The following is a 16,114-nucleotide window of genomic DNA, read 5'->3' on the forward strand; positions in this document are numbered from 1 at the left end:
ACGACTGTCATGATTAAAGTGCAATGTGAAATGAATGAAAAGTGTTGATTGCAGCATTACATTTACAGTATATTTGCTTTATTACGTTGCATCAGATTTCTTTTTTAAGTGCAGTTTGCAGCGTTGAGCATTATAACCAATCACACATGTTTCTGTTGAGCTTATGAATGCAAAATAACCAATCAGAGGCATTCTGATCCGTCACTACGGAGAACTGTTCAGCACATTGACTGAATTCTGAATTCTCTCATCAGCATAAACAACAAACTACAGAAAAGATGAAAAGACTGATTTTGCAGTGTAGTTATTATAACGGGAGTTTCTGCGAAAAGTGCATAATTCACATTAGACTAAAGTCATGAACCGCTCCAGTGTCGTTTGCTCGCTTTCTTTATATAATCTATATAATATTGCAGCTTCACCCTCTATTGAGTGCCTGGCTTTCATTGATGTTGAAAAACATTTAATTGGTAACAGTATATAGTATTGTGATTGTTTGAAGAAACTTGTTAAATCTGATATTAAAAGAGATAAGTTTAATAAAGTAGTTATATCCAAATATGATCCAAAGTAACTAGTAACTCGCTACTTGAGTACTTAAGTAATTATTTCTATAATTACTTGGACTTGAGTACAGTTTTGAGATACTCTGCCCACCTCTGTTCATAGGCCACTAAAAATTTCTCTCCAGTCCAAACAGAATTTCTATTGAAACAAAGCAAAAATGGCTTGTACCATATCGACATCAGAAAACCAACATGACACATGACTTTTCCATACTCAATTCCATAATCTAAATTACAGCATCTTAAATGGTCTTTTGAAAACCTAGTGAGCTCCTTAAAGACACATTAAGCAACTTAATTATGCTGCCTGCTATAATCACTAATTTTGCATTAGTCAGATTCTAATTCTAATGAACCATAATGCACTGCAACAAGCTCAATGAAAAAGATTTCAAGATGGCACTACAAAGAAATATTGATTATTAAAAAAGAAAAACACATTAAAATTAGTCATTTCAAACTCCACCGACTAACATTACAACTACACTACTGTTCAAAAGTTCAGAGTTGGTCAGATTTTTTTTACTGTTTTTGAAAGAAGGCTGCATTTGTTTGTTCAAAAATACAGTAAAAACAGCAATATAGTGAAATTTTATTACAATTTAAAATAACTGATCTTTATTTTAATATATTTTAAAATGTAATTTATTCCTGTGATGGCAAAACTGCATCATTACTCCAGTCTTCAGGGTCACATGATCCTTCAGAAATCATTCTAATACGCGGATTTGCTTTTCAAACATTATTATCAGTGTTTAAATCAGTTGTGGTGCATAATATTTTTGTGGAAAATAAAACTATTCCTTGGACGTATGCATGTATACCTGAGTTAAATGTGTTTAGATCTTCGTCCTCTTCATCCAGACAGAGAACAAGCTGTTCTTCAAAGACCTGACAAACAAGAAGAGAAAAACACACTCACACACCACAATTCAGCCATTTTCAAGAACGAAAACAGACCAAAATAAGAACACGGGCATAAACATATGTCCATTAGCAAACAGAAAAACACATATGGCAGGTCTAAAGAAGACTAAGTGATCCATTATTGTGTTTCTGATTCCAGGAATTGACTGAGACACACTCACACACAAAAATAACTCCACTCACACTATCCACCAGGGCTTCATCCTCGATTCTCAGTTGGCTGTTCAAATCTGAGGAGCAGAAACAACAAATACAACACAAAAATTGATTTCCACTTGTACACGATTGCCAACTTGAGCACAAACAAGCCTTTCTGCTGGAAAACCGAGACACCTATCACCATGGTGAGCAGTGACAGGAAGTGTCTGCACATTAAGTTCACAGGGTCACAGAGGCTAAACCTGCTGAGGCTCCTGCTGTCAACACAACAAGCTGGCAATCTCTCTGTCTCTTTACAGCATTTACATCACGCCGTTCCTTCTTGATCTGTCGAACTATAGGCAGATTATTTCTCTCATTTTGTCCTCTCTTACCCCTCCCAAACATATAGTGTCTCTGTCTCTCGGCCCACCCAGGAGGAATGTGTCTCCTCATACTGGACATGTTTGGGAAACCAGCCGGAGGTCCCTCACAAAGACTGCTCTGTGTATGTGTGTGTATTAGTGTATGTGTACTCCTCATCCCACATTCTACCACAATGTCCTCCTGACTGAGCCAAATTCACCCAATGTACTCTAACAACCCTGCCAGACCTAACTCACAGTGACAGACAGAGAGAGAGAGAGAGAGAGAGAGAGAGAGAGAGAGGGGGGGGGGGATATTGATTATTAAAAAAGAAAAACACATTAAAATTAGTCATTTCAAACTCCACCGACTAACATTACAACTACACTACTGTTCAAAAGTTCAGAGTTGGTCAGATTTTTTTTTACTGTTTTTGAAAGAAGGCTGCATTTGTTTGTTCAAAAATACAGTAAAAACAGCAATATAGTGAAATTTTATTACAATTTAAAATAACTGATCTTTATTTTAATATATTTTAAAATGTAATTTATTCCTGTGATGGCAAAACTGCATCATTACTCCAGTCTTCAGGGTCACATGATCCTTCAGAAATCATTCTAATACGCGGATTTGCTTTTCAAACATTATTATCAGTGTTTAAATCAGTTGTGGTGCATAATATTTTTGTGGAAAATAAAACTATTCCTTGGACGTATGCATGTATACCTGAGTTAAATGTGTTTAGATCTTCGTCCTCTTCATCCAGACAGAGAACAAGCTGTTCTTCAAAGACCTGACAAACAAGAAGAGAAAAACACACTCACACACCACAATTCAGCCATTTTCAAGAACGAAAACAGACCAAAATAAGAACACGGGCATAAACATATGTCCATTAGCAAACAGAAAAACACATATGGCAGGTCTAAAGAAGACTAAGTGATCCATTATTGTGTTTCTGATTCCAGGAATTGACTGAGACAGACTCACGCACAAAAATAACTCCACTCACACTATCCACCAGGGTTTCATCCTCGATTCTCAGTTGGCTATTCAGATCTGAGGAGCAGAAACAACAAATACAACATGAAAATTGATTTCCACTCGTATGCAATTGCAAACTTGAGCACAAACAAGCCTTTCGGTTGGAAAACCGAGACACCTATCACCATGGTGAGCAGTGACAGGAAGTGTCTGCACATTAAGTTCACAGGGTCACAGAGGCTAAACCTGCTGAGGCTCCTGCTGTCAACACAACAAGCTGGCAATCTCTCTGTCTCTTTACAGCATTTACATCACGCCGTTCCTTCTTGATCTGTCGAACTATAGGCAGATTATTTCTCTCATTTTGTCCTCTCTTACCCCTCCCAAACATATAGTGTCTCTGTCTCTCGGCCCACCCAGGAGGAATGTGTCTCCTCATACTGGACATGTTTGGGAAACCAGCCGGAGGTCCCTCACAAAGACTGCTCTGTGTATGTGTGTGTATTAGTGTATGTGTACTCCTCATCCCACATTCTACCACAATGTCCTCCTGACTGAGCCAAATTCACCCAATGTACTCTAACAACCCTGCCAGACCTAACTCACAGTGACAGACAGAGAGAGAGAGAGAGAGAGAGAGAGAGAGAGAGTCGGGTGTGGGGAGAGCTGGGGTCAAGAAGAGGGGAAGGAACAAGAGACAAACAGAAAAAGAGAAAGTGGAATAACAGAAGGAGGATTGAGGTTAAGTGAAAGCCAGAAGAGAAGAAAATGTATCACATCAGCAGGATGAAACGTGATAAGACCTTGGCGAGAGCAAAATATAGAAACTAGCCATAAAATAAACCCAAGACAGGAGGACTAAAATAAAGTGAAAAATAATAATATGAACATTATGGCCAGAACTGATCTTGTGGAGTTTGAATTCTCACCACACGGCTTATATCTAATTTCCAGAAACACACAAATATCAGTTGAAATCCCAGACTGCTGCTGAAAATTTTAGTTTAATAGTTCAGATTGAGTTTATTATTGCTAACAAGGGTAAAAACAAAACAAAAAATGGACAGATATTTTAGTCTGTGTATTGGGGTAAAATGCATAGAAATGAGCTCTGGCTTACCTGTGTCACATACATCAGATCTGTGTATACTCTCTTCTGACGGCTCAATCAGTCGCCCCACCTGTGACGTGTTAAACTGTCAGGTCTGATACAGAATCACATTTGCATTTGACATCAGTGGAATAACTGTTTGGAATGAAGTGGATTCCTGATCAATCTTTTTGGTTTGTGAATAATTCACATAATGGTTGTAATTAATCTGATCTGATCTGACTATACATTGATGCTTTCCCATGGATTTATACACATATGTTATGGAAATCCCAAACACAAGGTCAACAAAGCATTTTTAAAATCTTATTTTAAATGGACATATACTACATTCAAAAGTTTGGGGTCAGAAAGATTTTTTAAAGAAATTAATGCTTTTATTCAGCAAGGATGCAATAAATCAAAAGTGAAAGGAATAAATTACATTTTGAAATACATTAAAATAGAAAAATGTAAGGATTGTTCAAAAATATTTTACTGTATTTTTGATCAAATAAATGCAGTCTTGATGAGCATAAGAGACTTCTTTCAAAAACATTTAAAAGCCAATCCTAAACCTTTAAATGGTACTGTACATTTACTTATTAAACTATGTAAAATTACTTATAAAAACAGTTTAGAGAACCATCACAGGTACATGAGTTACAGCACTTGTAATCTCTCTAGTGATCTTGTTCTGTCTGCCAGCAGTTGTTATATGAGAAATACCAGTCTGCTGCTCAAAGCAATACCTGTAAACGATACTGTAAACTGCAATAAAAGTTTCCAAAGTTATGACTTTAGTCATTTATAGACTCATAAAACCCTGTTCCACACATCATTCTCCTGTAACCTGCTCTTAGAGGTTTATGATGAAAAATGAAGAGAGGGGTGGACAGCTGAGAGGTGTATTTCAAACTGGGGATTATTTCACCTGCAGTGTTAAAATACATTCTCTTCCATAACGTATGGTAAGCACATAAAATATTTAATCCATAATAAAATGAATATTAGCCATATATTTACTCAGAATACACAGATAATTTTGAATTCTTTTGAATAACTGTCAATAGAGAGATGATTTTGGGGTCCAGATGATGTATTTACAGCATTTACCAGCAGAGGCTAACAAGTCTATGCTAACCAGCTGAACCTTGAACCTTTGATCTGAATCACCAGCAAATTGGGGGAGTGTTTGAAATTTGTATTTGAAAGCGGTCTAAAAACAGTCATCAGTTTTTCAATTATGTTCTGTAATGGCATAGAAATTATAGTTTCCTTTTAACTAATAAAACTTTATAAGAGCAAAAAGCAGAAAATAATCAGAAAAGCTTATTGTGAAGCTTAATCAAAAATCTTTTTTTCTGTTCCTTATTCACCGCTTTTTAAGCAGAGATTAAACAATGTCCAAGATTTTCAGAGTCACTAACAGTGAAAATCAAAAATTTGAAACCAGACTGTTTAGGCTCATCTTAGTAGTTATTTTATAGTCTTTATTGCTATAAATAACCACTACATTTAAGTAAAAATAGTAATTTGATCCTCTCTGTTGTTGTTTTTGTTGTCTGTCTTTTCTCAGTCCTTCCTTTTGCAAACAATAACCATGAGATTTCCACATTCTTTTGATAGCTCTACAATAGACAGGAAGTAAAGAAAGAGTTTCCTTGAAATTTGTGTTCAATGCAGACTCACCCTTGCAAGTGCATCTGGCTCTCTGCTCTTCTCTCTGTACAGTTGGATACTGTGCTGTGCATCTATATGTGTGCTGTTTTTCACAGTCAGACTAATAGATTCGGTGACAGGGCAGATACGAAGCTGGTGAGAGCCGTCTGTCCATATCTGACACATCCACACTGGCCTCCACGCACTGCAACTCGAGGGACTGATCATAACACAGTCATAAGACACATGAAACTCAGCCCCTACTGTACACTGGATCAATGACTGAGGTGACACATCAGTGATTAATGGATCTTTTTCACATGTAATCTAATTATAGTGTATTGTGTCAGGCTGGACGGAGTGACTCACTCTGTTAGAGGGCTGATGAGCGTCGGGTCTCCTTGCTTCTGAGCCAGTGTGAGAGGAATATGGCCTTCCTTGTCGACTATGGGAACCATCCTCTGACCTTCAGACTCCAGGAGGAGGAAGTGACTGAGGTGGGGGAACCCCATATGTATGGCCACATGTAGAGGCGTTGCCCTGGAAAGGAGATCTAAAAGAGACAGAGAACGATAAATAATCTTGAGACTTGGGAAACTTTTTCCTAGTATAATTTTTTATATGTATAAAAGAGGTTATTTTCTATTTATTTCATTCACTGACAAATACAATAAAAAAAACTCTCCCTTTCCTATTTTGGGAAAAATGTGCTATTTATGAGGTGTACAAGCATAAAAGTAGTGTGGGTAGGGGTGGGCGATATGACCAAAATCTAATATCACGATTCACGATACGAGTAATTTTATTTCACGGTAACAACATATATAACAATATAGTTATTTTTGCTTTTAATAAGGTCTTTATGATATCAAAATGTTTGATACCATAGAAATTTCATAATTCTTGTCACCAGTGTCAATATCACAAAAAACCAATACTAGCCTTAAAAAAAAAAAAAAAACTCAAGCTCACTGAGGAAAACAGAAAGTGAGTAAATAAAAATAATAAACTAATTACAAGCAATAGATTAAAAAACTACAGTAGAACAAATAAGAAATGCTACATACATTGTATAAAGTAATAAAATGTATAAAAACACTGCATATTCTTCACTGTGTAAACTAAATATATTTCTTCTTATTAAAGTTACAAAAGTGATTTACTCAAGAGCAGTGAGAGATTTTCTCTCTTTTGTTATTTGATTAACATGATGAATGACAGACTGCAGGAATATTAGACTGCTATCAGTTGCCTGGATCCAATATACTGTTACACATTTATTTTCTTTCTCAGTTAATAGTGTCTAGCGGTATATCACCCACCCCTATGTGTAGTAGAGGCATGATATTGTAATTTGTATAGAGAGTGTGTCATGCTTTGCAGTGATGCATGGCAAAGTTCTCTTTAATTCCACCCCCAGATTTAGTTTATTGCGTAACATCATTTCTTTTTCTGAAATCATTAATCTTTTTTCCCCATCAATAAATATTATTCTTATTGAGGAATATATGGTATATTAAACCACACACAAATTTCAATAACTTTTAATATATTTTAATTCGTTCTAACAGAAAGCCTTTTGCATGCTCCCATAGGGAGATTCTGTCAAATAATAATAATAATAATAAAATCTCCACAATTATAAGAAATCAGGAGTCCATTTGGCATATTAGTGTAAAAGTTCTAAAATACACACAAGATGTTGTTTTGTTATTTGTATGCGAGCCCATCTGTGCTTTGTGCTCTGTGCAAACAAGCAGCAGTCTGATAACAGGTATAATGCTGTCTAAAAAAGTAATACCCTTGTGGACATCCACATTGATGGCTTAGAGTTCAAACAGAAAGCTAATCTCTGTGTGGTAAACATCTGGTCATAAACATGCGGTAGGGTGACAAACACTTATGGCAAGCACTTTGCACATGGCCTCTCTATATGTATAATAAAGGGGTGTCAAAGACAGGGCCCAAGGGTTGAATACGGTCCATGGAGGAGTCCAGTCAGCCTTTTAGACAATTTGAAGACAATTTTTTTTAATTCAATCCGGCCTTCAAACTACAATGAATGTGGCACCTTTTCTGTTTTCCACTTTATTGTTTTAGTGTTTCCCATAAGTGTGCGTGGGCCTCAGATATTTATTGTGTAGAACCTGCTCATCAGGTTATCACGATACTACGCAAACACAAATTCAAAATGATTTTCATCAAGTAGACTCATCATAAACAATCAGTTCATCTTCATATGAATGAAATTCAGGAGGTTCAGGATATAAAGAATCAAGTGGATAAAGCCTTGAATAGGTGTGGGATTATTTTCTTTGTCCTAGTTCAGTGGAACTGAGGCCAAGTTACAGGGTGTTGACAGACAAACTAAAGAGGGGACTCTAAACTGGACTGGTGTGTTTGTAAAACACTGCACACACATGCACAGTAATTGATTGAACAGATGTCTACAACTCTTTGCTCATGCTGATAGTGGTAGTCGAACTGCTGTTTTGATTTAAAAGAGAAGTGTCAACGAGGTGAGGCAACATTTCCATAGCCAAATCACACTGCTCTCAGTTTTCTGCAAGCACGTCACTTATATATTTTGCAAGAAGTTGCAGAAACCGAACCAGTTATTTGTTTGAGAGATAAAGGATTGCTGTTGCCTGATGTTTGTTGGTGACATTTCTAAAGTGCAGCATGCTAAAGCTGTTTTTCTCAGCAAACTGCCAACAACAATAGTTCTCAGGGGAATGCAACTAATTTAAAGGATTAGATAAACATATTAATATCCAATAAGTGAATGTCCAGGTTGTTTTGATACACTTAAAACAAGCAGTAACACTTGTGAGATAAATTGCTGTTACTTTCCCTGAGACTAACAAGAATGTTGCTAAAGAGTGCTGTCATTAATTAAAGCTGACACGCTGTTCTTCAGACAAAGCAATGAAATGAACGCTAATTCAGCTGTGCAATTTACCGCAAATAATCGCTAGTGTTATGTAAGGGGCCCCGTGTGCACTAGAGACATTCTTTAAATCTCTCCCCATTCTCACTGTTCAAGAAATTAGTTAATGTTCCATGATGGAACGGGCACTGTATCCATTCTCACTAAGACATACTGTAACTCCAGACCATGACAACTACTACACTGCACTGTATTTCACACACACACACACACACACACACTTATTTATATATAAATATACATAAAATTATTTATATACACTAACTTATTTATATATAAAACATAAATCTACTGTCAATATTACAATATTGCTATATTCAAAAGAAGAAACTATATAGCATTATTATTTTCATTCCAGAATATTCTGCATTGGACATTTTTCTTATCAATATGCATGTATAAACCAACAGGAATTATATTTATTTTGTGTAAGATTTCCTAATTCTGAAGATTTCCTAATTCTACTGTAATTAAATGAAGCCAAACATAAGAAAAAAAAGTAAATACACACAAATACATTTCGATGCAATATTTCAATATATAATTCAAACTGAACACACCTATTAAAACACTTTTAAAGAAACATAGATCATGTATGTGATATAAAATATTCCATGAACAATCTTAATTAATTAGTTAAACGGCTATGCTAAAACTGTGCTCTGGCCAACAAGACTAGTCAAATTATTGTGCACTATTTTAGTCTATATCACTGTTTGTTTATATTGGCTGTCTATCACATGAGAAGCATGTTCCTAACACTCATCCTGATAACCTGCTCTGACACAACAGTGTTTCCTCAAATTGGAAATCCCCAAAAAAACTAAGATGTAGATAAAAATCCTAAATGTTTTTTTCTTTTTAATTTTTGTCAAACATTCACACACACACACACACACACACACACACACACATATATATATATATATATTATATATGTGACCCTGGACCACAAAACCAGTCATAAGTAACACGGGTATATTTGTAGCAATAATATTAATTTTTTATTAGTAATATGCATTGCTAAGAACTTCATTTGGACAACTTTAAAAGGCGGTTTTCTCAATATTTTAATTCAGATTCCAGATTTGCAAATAGTTGTATCTCAGCCAAATCTTGCCCTAGCCTAACAAGCCATACATCAATGGAAAGCTTATTTATTCAGTAGCTTCTAAGAGATAGTGTTTCTAACAAAACACTATTACTTAGAGTTACTCAGTTGTAACTAAAGTGCTGTTGAATTTAATCCTGTGTTCCACTAACGAGCCATAACAAACATGGTGCAGAGCTCCATACATCTAAACCTGTCCAAAACAAAAGTTAGTTATACACCCACATGGATAATGCAATCAGAATGTAATTCATACAGTCCATTCAAGCAGTATCTTAAATGGAAATGTCACATCTGTAAAGATCACAAGAGGCTCTAAACGTTTCAGAAAGGTGATCTGTGTTTCCAAAACATAAATCACATGAATAAAACGGCAGTCTGGGTTATGGTGCTTTGAAGTGCACTTTTTTTTGAGAACTAATTTGTTTGAAGACTTTGCCCAATCTATTTGTACATAACGGTCAGAATCTAGTGTAGTAGACAGGAATAAAATAAAGGTTAGCAGTAACGACAAAGTGAAACTGACTGACCTTGCTTCTCCTGTCCAGCTTGGCTGTCCCATCCCAGAAAGTGCAAGTTAGCCAGGGCCTGTGTGATTTTTTCATCAACTGCACTGTGTTGTCCCACTGTGCATCTATGCTCTGGATTAAACTCTGATGTTCCTGAGGCTTCTCTCTGGCTGAAATTCCCCTGTTCACAAATACTGAGCCCCTGTTCTGCTAGGCTTTCCAATTGAAATAATTCCTTTGGATCGCAAACCCCATCTGTCCCATGCTGGCCAGTCTGGTCTAAATGGTTAGTCTCAGATGAAAACATTTTCTCTGGGCAGGATTTCCTTAGGATATCCTGATAGCTGCTGGATGTCAAGTTCATGAGCTGCTCCGCCACCTCTTGTGCCTCATCCCATATGTACTCCAGAGAGAGCTGTCCTGAATTGCAGAGGAAGCTGATGGGACTCCCGCTGTCCCTCGAACAGCAGTAGACCTCCACAGATACTTTCTCTGGAACATCGTGGCCTTGATGGAGAAAAGGTGAGAAAGGTTCAAATATGTTAAATGATACCTCTTCCATCTGCTTATCATGAACTACATTTTGATCATGTTTACGTGGTTGTCTAATCACACTGTATTTGCTTTATTTTGTTTGTTTCCCTCAACGTTCCCCGACAGATGCTCGGTCTACTTTTTAATATTTTGTCATTTGTCTTTTTGTTTAGCTTTGTTTTACATCATCTTAAACTAAAGGCTGCTGAAGAAAGAACAAGTCCTTTAATATGTCTGAAAAACTAAAAACTAGGGTAATATTTGTACATCACAGTATTGTCTTGTGTTACTGTCTTGATTCAGGTCACATGGCAAAACACAAAACAGGATGTTATGAACACTTGAACTTTATATTATAGGAAGAAATCAGGCACTGGCTCATTTTTGCTTTCACTGACACTTAAAACCATCAGGTAACATAAGCTCATATCTCTATTTCATTATGTTTTAGGACTGAACTGTTTCTTTCAGGTATCTGTTGCCTTCTAACTATTTGTTTCCATAGAAACACTTATTCACTAACATATACAAACAAGCACTACTATTATACAGCACTATACTTTTCCATGGCAACAGGAAATCCCCTTACAGTCCTGTTCACACCAAGGACAGTGAACATAAAGGTAACTATAACTATAAAGTTTTAATAATCATTCTAATTCTATGAAAATAGGTAAGACCACACCACAACTATAACAATAATAACACAGAGCAACGATAGCATTGGAATCATGTTTCCAGCCAATATAGTTATTGTTATAGTTATCAATCTTGCAGGCCTTTACACATTCAAAGAAAATTATTGCTCTATATACATCTATTATACTCTGTGATTTGTTTAGTGTCTCACCAGGCACAGTGAATTTAATTGAGCCTTGATCCTCGGCCCTGTGAGCTGTGGTTACATGGTGAAGAGATGAGCCCACAAGGACCACATAGTAGTCAGCTTCTTCCTGAACACTCGGCGACACCTGCAGCTTCACACAGACCTCCACCTGACCCTGAGATAAAGACAATTACATCCACATTATGATTTGTGTTACACACCGCAGGGGCGTAGATTACACGGGGGACGTGTAATCACACTTTTTCGGGCAAGTGTGTTCGCATAGAGGTTTTCAAGAGCAGGTGTGAATAAATATAGATTTAAATTCAAAGAGACAGGATAGTCTGTGCATGATCTGATGTTTTATTCGGACCCAGAATAAGGCTAAACAAGGCTAAGCGCTAAACATTCCGTGCAGTGTATGTTACATTCATACTCGTAGCCGGAGGGCGCTCTCGCGCAGAAAGTCGTAAGCAGAAAGAGGAAATCCCTAATATGGACAAAAGCGTCCAGCTATACCTGTATGAAAACAGTTGTTTTCAGAAAAACAGAAACGTTTGGAAACATGAAGACTTTAAACATACGATTGCGACAATATGGTTTATTTGTGTTTGTCAAGTCATCTCCAGGTAATAAATAAAGTATATGAACAATGCAGTATTTATAACTAGCTGTATATAAAAACAAAAAGAAGTCTATTCAATGTCCCCATCTAGACAGCAAAGTAAACGTGTGTGTGTTCATGTTTTTCTATACTGGTGGGAACTTAAACCTGAATACACACCAACTCATGGGGACTTGTGTCACTGTGGGGACCTAAATTGAGGTCCCCATCGTACAGAAGCTTATAAATCATGCAGAATTTGTTTTTTTGAGATTGTGAAAATGCACAAAGTTTTCTGTGAGGGGTAGGTTTAGGTGTAGGGTTGGTGTAGATTTAAAGTGTATCTGAAGTCTACGCCAAGGCTGCATGTTTATGTAAATGGGTCTTTCTGATCTCAGATGCAGCTGTTGCAGTTCAACAGTACCGTCAGACTGACACTGTGAGAGACAAATGAAAATGAACTGATTGTGCTGGTATTGAACCTAATTATAAAGCAATTTCTTTACTCTGAAATAAGATTCTAAAGGAAGTGTAAACAAAGTTAAAGTACCAATGAATTTCAAATATGGGAAATTGATCAAATGTTGTTTGTTTATTTCATACTGGGAGTCTTAACTGCTGATTTTTAGATTGTTTAAACAAAGTAATTAGGGTGATTAATCAGAGGCTGGACTTATTATCAGAAGTATGAGGTCATGCATCTTGATTAGTACTAGAGGTCGACCGATTCATCGGTTTTGCCGATTAATCGGCACCGATAGTTGATTGGCGGAACTATCGGTTATCGGCAAAAATCAATGCCGATAGTTTTCCGGGTTGCGTCCGTTGCTGGAGTGGCCGAGAAGGGTCCGCTGCCATTATACAGTATGTAGTAAACTATGAAATAACTTTAATGATCAATATAATATTTAATATTAATATGTTTATTCATTTACAAAGTATGGTTCAGTACTGCTACTGCTTTTTTAAAAATAGTAAAGCTCTGTTTTAGTTTTCGTTTACCATTTTAAAAACTATCGGTTGGTTAATCGGTATCGGCCAGTGTGGTCCAACCTAGCTATCGGTATCGGTAAAATCCACTATCGGTCGACCTCTAATTAGTACGGTGCTCAGCTCTATTGTTTCATTGAATATCTACTATGAGTAGTTGTTGTTTTTTCCCTCCAATCAAAATATGCAAAAAAAATTGACTGATCTCATGGAAAAAAATTTATTAATTATTTTAACTTTCATTAGTTATTAACAAACATTATAGGCCTGATGTTTAACAGATCAATGGTTCAAGAATATTTAAATAAGTTTACAAATACTGTATATGGCTATTTGAATTTAACATGACAGAATACATGTTGTAAATGCTACTAAATTAACTGTATAGTGAAGTGTTACCATCTTTATATTCATGTCCAATACCGTACCGTACTACAGAATGGTATGAACACAATAAACAAAGAACAAATGTGCTAAATGCATGAGAAGAAATAAAGAGCCACACAATCTCAAACAAAATACATCCAGAAGCATGGAAAGTTATCCTAAAATAATACAGGGCCACTGTGTATTTCAACACAAGCAGACAAAAAATAACAAATCCATAAGCACAATCATTCATCATCAATGCAGGCATTCACACACACTTACCAACACACACGGCCCATAGACATTTACCCATAATTCCACGCTCTGATTTCATTAAACAGACCCTGGATCAAAGAAACACCCCGTAAAAGAGGGAGGTGAACAGTAAATTCAGTCTCGCCGGAGGCATGCGTGTGACAAGGCACTTTTCTCTTTCTCCCTCCATTCAACATAAAACCTCCGTTTGATTGTTTGCCTTCCTTCACCAGACGTCTCCCTCACTTCCTCTCATTTAAGAGGCCCTGCAGAAATAGTGATGGAGGGAGAGAGGAGGGATACAGAGCAGGTTTGGTGTGGGAATGAGGGAAAGGTAAGGTCTCTCCTATTTTCTCAGGCTCTGTATAGTACACATAGGGATGAATGATGAGCATTGGGTTCTCTCTGCTCCTCCTCTCTTTTCTTTCTTCACCCTGTCGCTCAGTTGTGCAGATTGACAGCGTTCCTCTCTCTTCCCACACAGTCCTGCTGTCATTTCATAGCAGTAAAACTCTCAAGTCCTTAATCTAACAGATTCAGCTTTAGTTCTGCTTGCAAACATTATGGGTATTGTGGCCAAAATCCTGCATCACAATATGAGTCATGTTTAAAAATGGTTTCTATTTTAATCATCATGTGGTACTTTCCATTTTTAGATAACCCAGTAAAGTAAATAATAAAAACAAAAAAGGTCATTGATTATTTTTTTGCTTTATTTGGAAACTAGACAAAACCAAAAGACAAGATTATTCATAAGACATGGATAACTCTGATATGAGTGGGAAAACAGCTGCTTTATAATGTAACACTTGAGTTAACAAAGACCCCAAAAAAAAGTAAATAGTTACATATACACATACATATGTGTATGCAGGGCAGTCCTTAAAGGGGTGCAACTGGTGCGGTCGCACCAGGCCCTGCGGACAGACCAAGGGGGAGACCCCCCCCCCGGAACGCGATCGCGAATGGACCGAGGGGGGCCCTGCTCTGTGTCCTGTTAAGGGCCCCGCGTTAGCTGCTCCCTACCTCGCACGGGGCCCCGCGTCAGCTAAGAACGGCCCTGTGTGTATGTATTTACATTTTTTTTAGGCAAGACTACACAAAAACATTTTAAGGATGATATATTTTTGGAAAACAAGCCAAAAATACTGATTAAGAAAATGATGCTATAGTCACATCAACAATATTTACTAAACCTCATGATTATATTTCAAATATTGTATGCAACAGATGGAACAGAGCAGTTAGCAAGTGTATATTTGGTCCTATGTTTAGTCTTGTTGTCATGCTGGCTTATAAATGAAGAAAAGAGCAGAAGCTGAATTACTGCAGCTACTTCTTGGACCAAGGAGGGGATGTTATTGTCTCCAGCACCTGGTTGCAGACAAGTTCAGAAAAACACCTCACTAATACACTGGTCCCTATGGACGGCATGTGTGTGTTTCCTTACCGATGACATAACCACTGCCACCTGAGAAGGGTGTGTATGGGTTCTCATGTTCAAACAGGATTCACGGCCAAATGCATGTTTAGGTTAGCATTGCTATTGAGTAGTTATGTCTTTCTACCATCTTTTCAGATGTCTGTGCATCTCACAGTTTACATCTAGTCTGATACACATTTAAAATGTAACAAAATAAAGCAAATTTTAAAGACTTGGAATAAAACCATTTTAGTCAAGGCATTCAGAAATAGGTGCAACACTAAGTGATCAAAGTCTGAACAATTTTGTTTTAATTATTCCTATTTCTAACCAGTAGAGTTAGTTTCAGAACAATGTACCAAAGCTTTAAAACCAGAAACAAACATATTAATTGTGACATATTTACTGGAGGTTCAGTCAATTACATGACTCATCAAGGATGGGTGATACCATTATTATACACCAAAGCAAACCTACAATTAAACATTACATTTTACGGTCATCATTTTAACATTTAAATGTCTACAACTGCAAATTATAAAATGTTTTGTTCATTTATCAACAGAATTTGCAGAACATGATCAATGTCTCAAAACCTTGATGAATGAACATGAATAAACATGTTTTATACAAACTTAAAGGGGTTATATGATGCGATTTCAATTTTTCCTTTCTCTTTGGAGTGTTACAAGCTCTTGGTGCATAAAGAAGATCTGTAAAGTTGCAAAGACTAAAGTCTCAAATCCAAAGAGATATTCTTTATAAAAGTTAAGAGTCAACCACGCCTACCTAAAATGGCTCGTTCTAACA

General features: G+C 36.7%; 1 protein-coding gene across 9 annotated transcripts in view; it reads right to left on the reverse strand.

Moving 5' to 3' along the window:
• LOC107718644 (rho guanine nucleotide exchange factor 28-like) overlaps nt 1-16,114 on the reverse strand; it is a 66,565-nt gene that overhangs the window by 37,681 nt on the left and 12,770 nt on the right. For 7 of the 9 annotated variants that reach the window (XM_016525823.1, XM_016525829.1, XM_016525826.1 and 4 more), the window contains exons 3-9: nt 11,688-11,838; nt 10,325-10,810; nt 6,103-6,286; nt 5,764-5,953; nt 4,102-4,162; nt 1,677-1,723; nt 1,391-1,457 (exon numbers count right to left, since the gene is read on the reverse strand). In XM_016525823.1, coding sequence (XP_016381309.1) covers nt 1,391-1,457; nt 1,677-1,723; nt 4,102-4,162; nt 5,764-5,953; nt 6,103-6,286; nt 10,325-10,810; nt 11,688-11,838 — 1,186 coding nt within the window. Of the gene's footprint in view, nt 1-1,390; nt 1,458-1,676; nt 1,724-2,723; nt 2,791-3,009; nt 3,057-4,101; nt 4,163-5,763; nt 5,954-6,102; nt 6,287-10,324; nt 10,811-11,687; nt 11,839-16,114 lie in introns of all 9 variants that reach the window. The other 2 variants (XM_016525828.1, XM_016525824.1) reach the window with 2 other exon arrangements.

Source organism: Sinocyclocheilus rhinocerous, unplaced genomic scaffold, assembly GCF_001515625.1.
Source record: "Sinocyclocheilus rhinocerous isolate Xijiao unplaced genomic scaffold, SAMN03320098_v1.1 scaffold873, whole genome shotgun sequence".
Classification (NCBI taxonomy): domain Eukaryota; kingdom Metazoa; phylum Chordata; class Actinopteri; order Cypriniformes; family Cyprinidae; genus Sinocyclocheilus; species Sinocyclocheilus rhinocerous.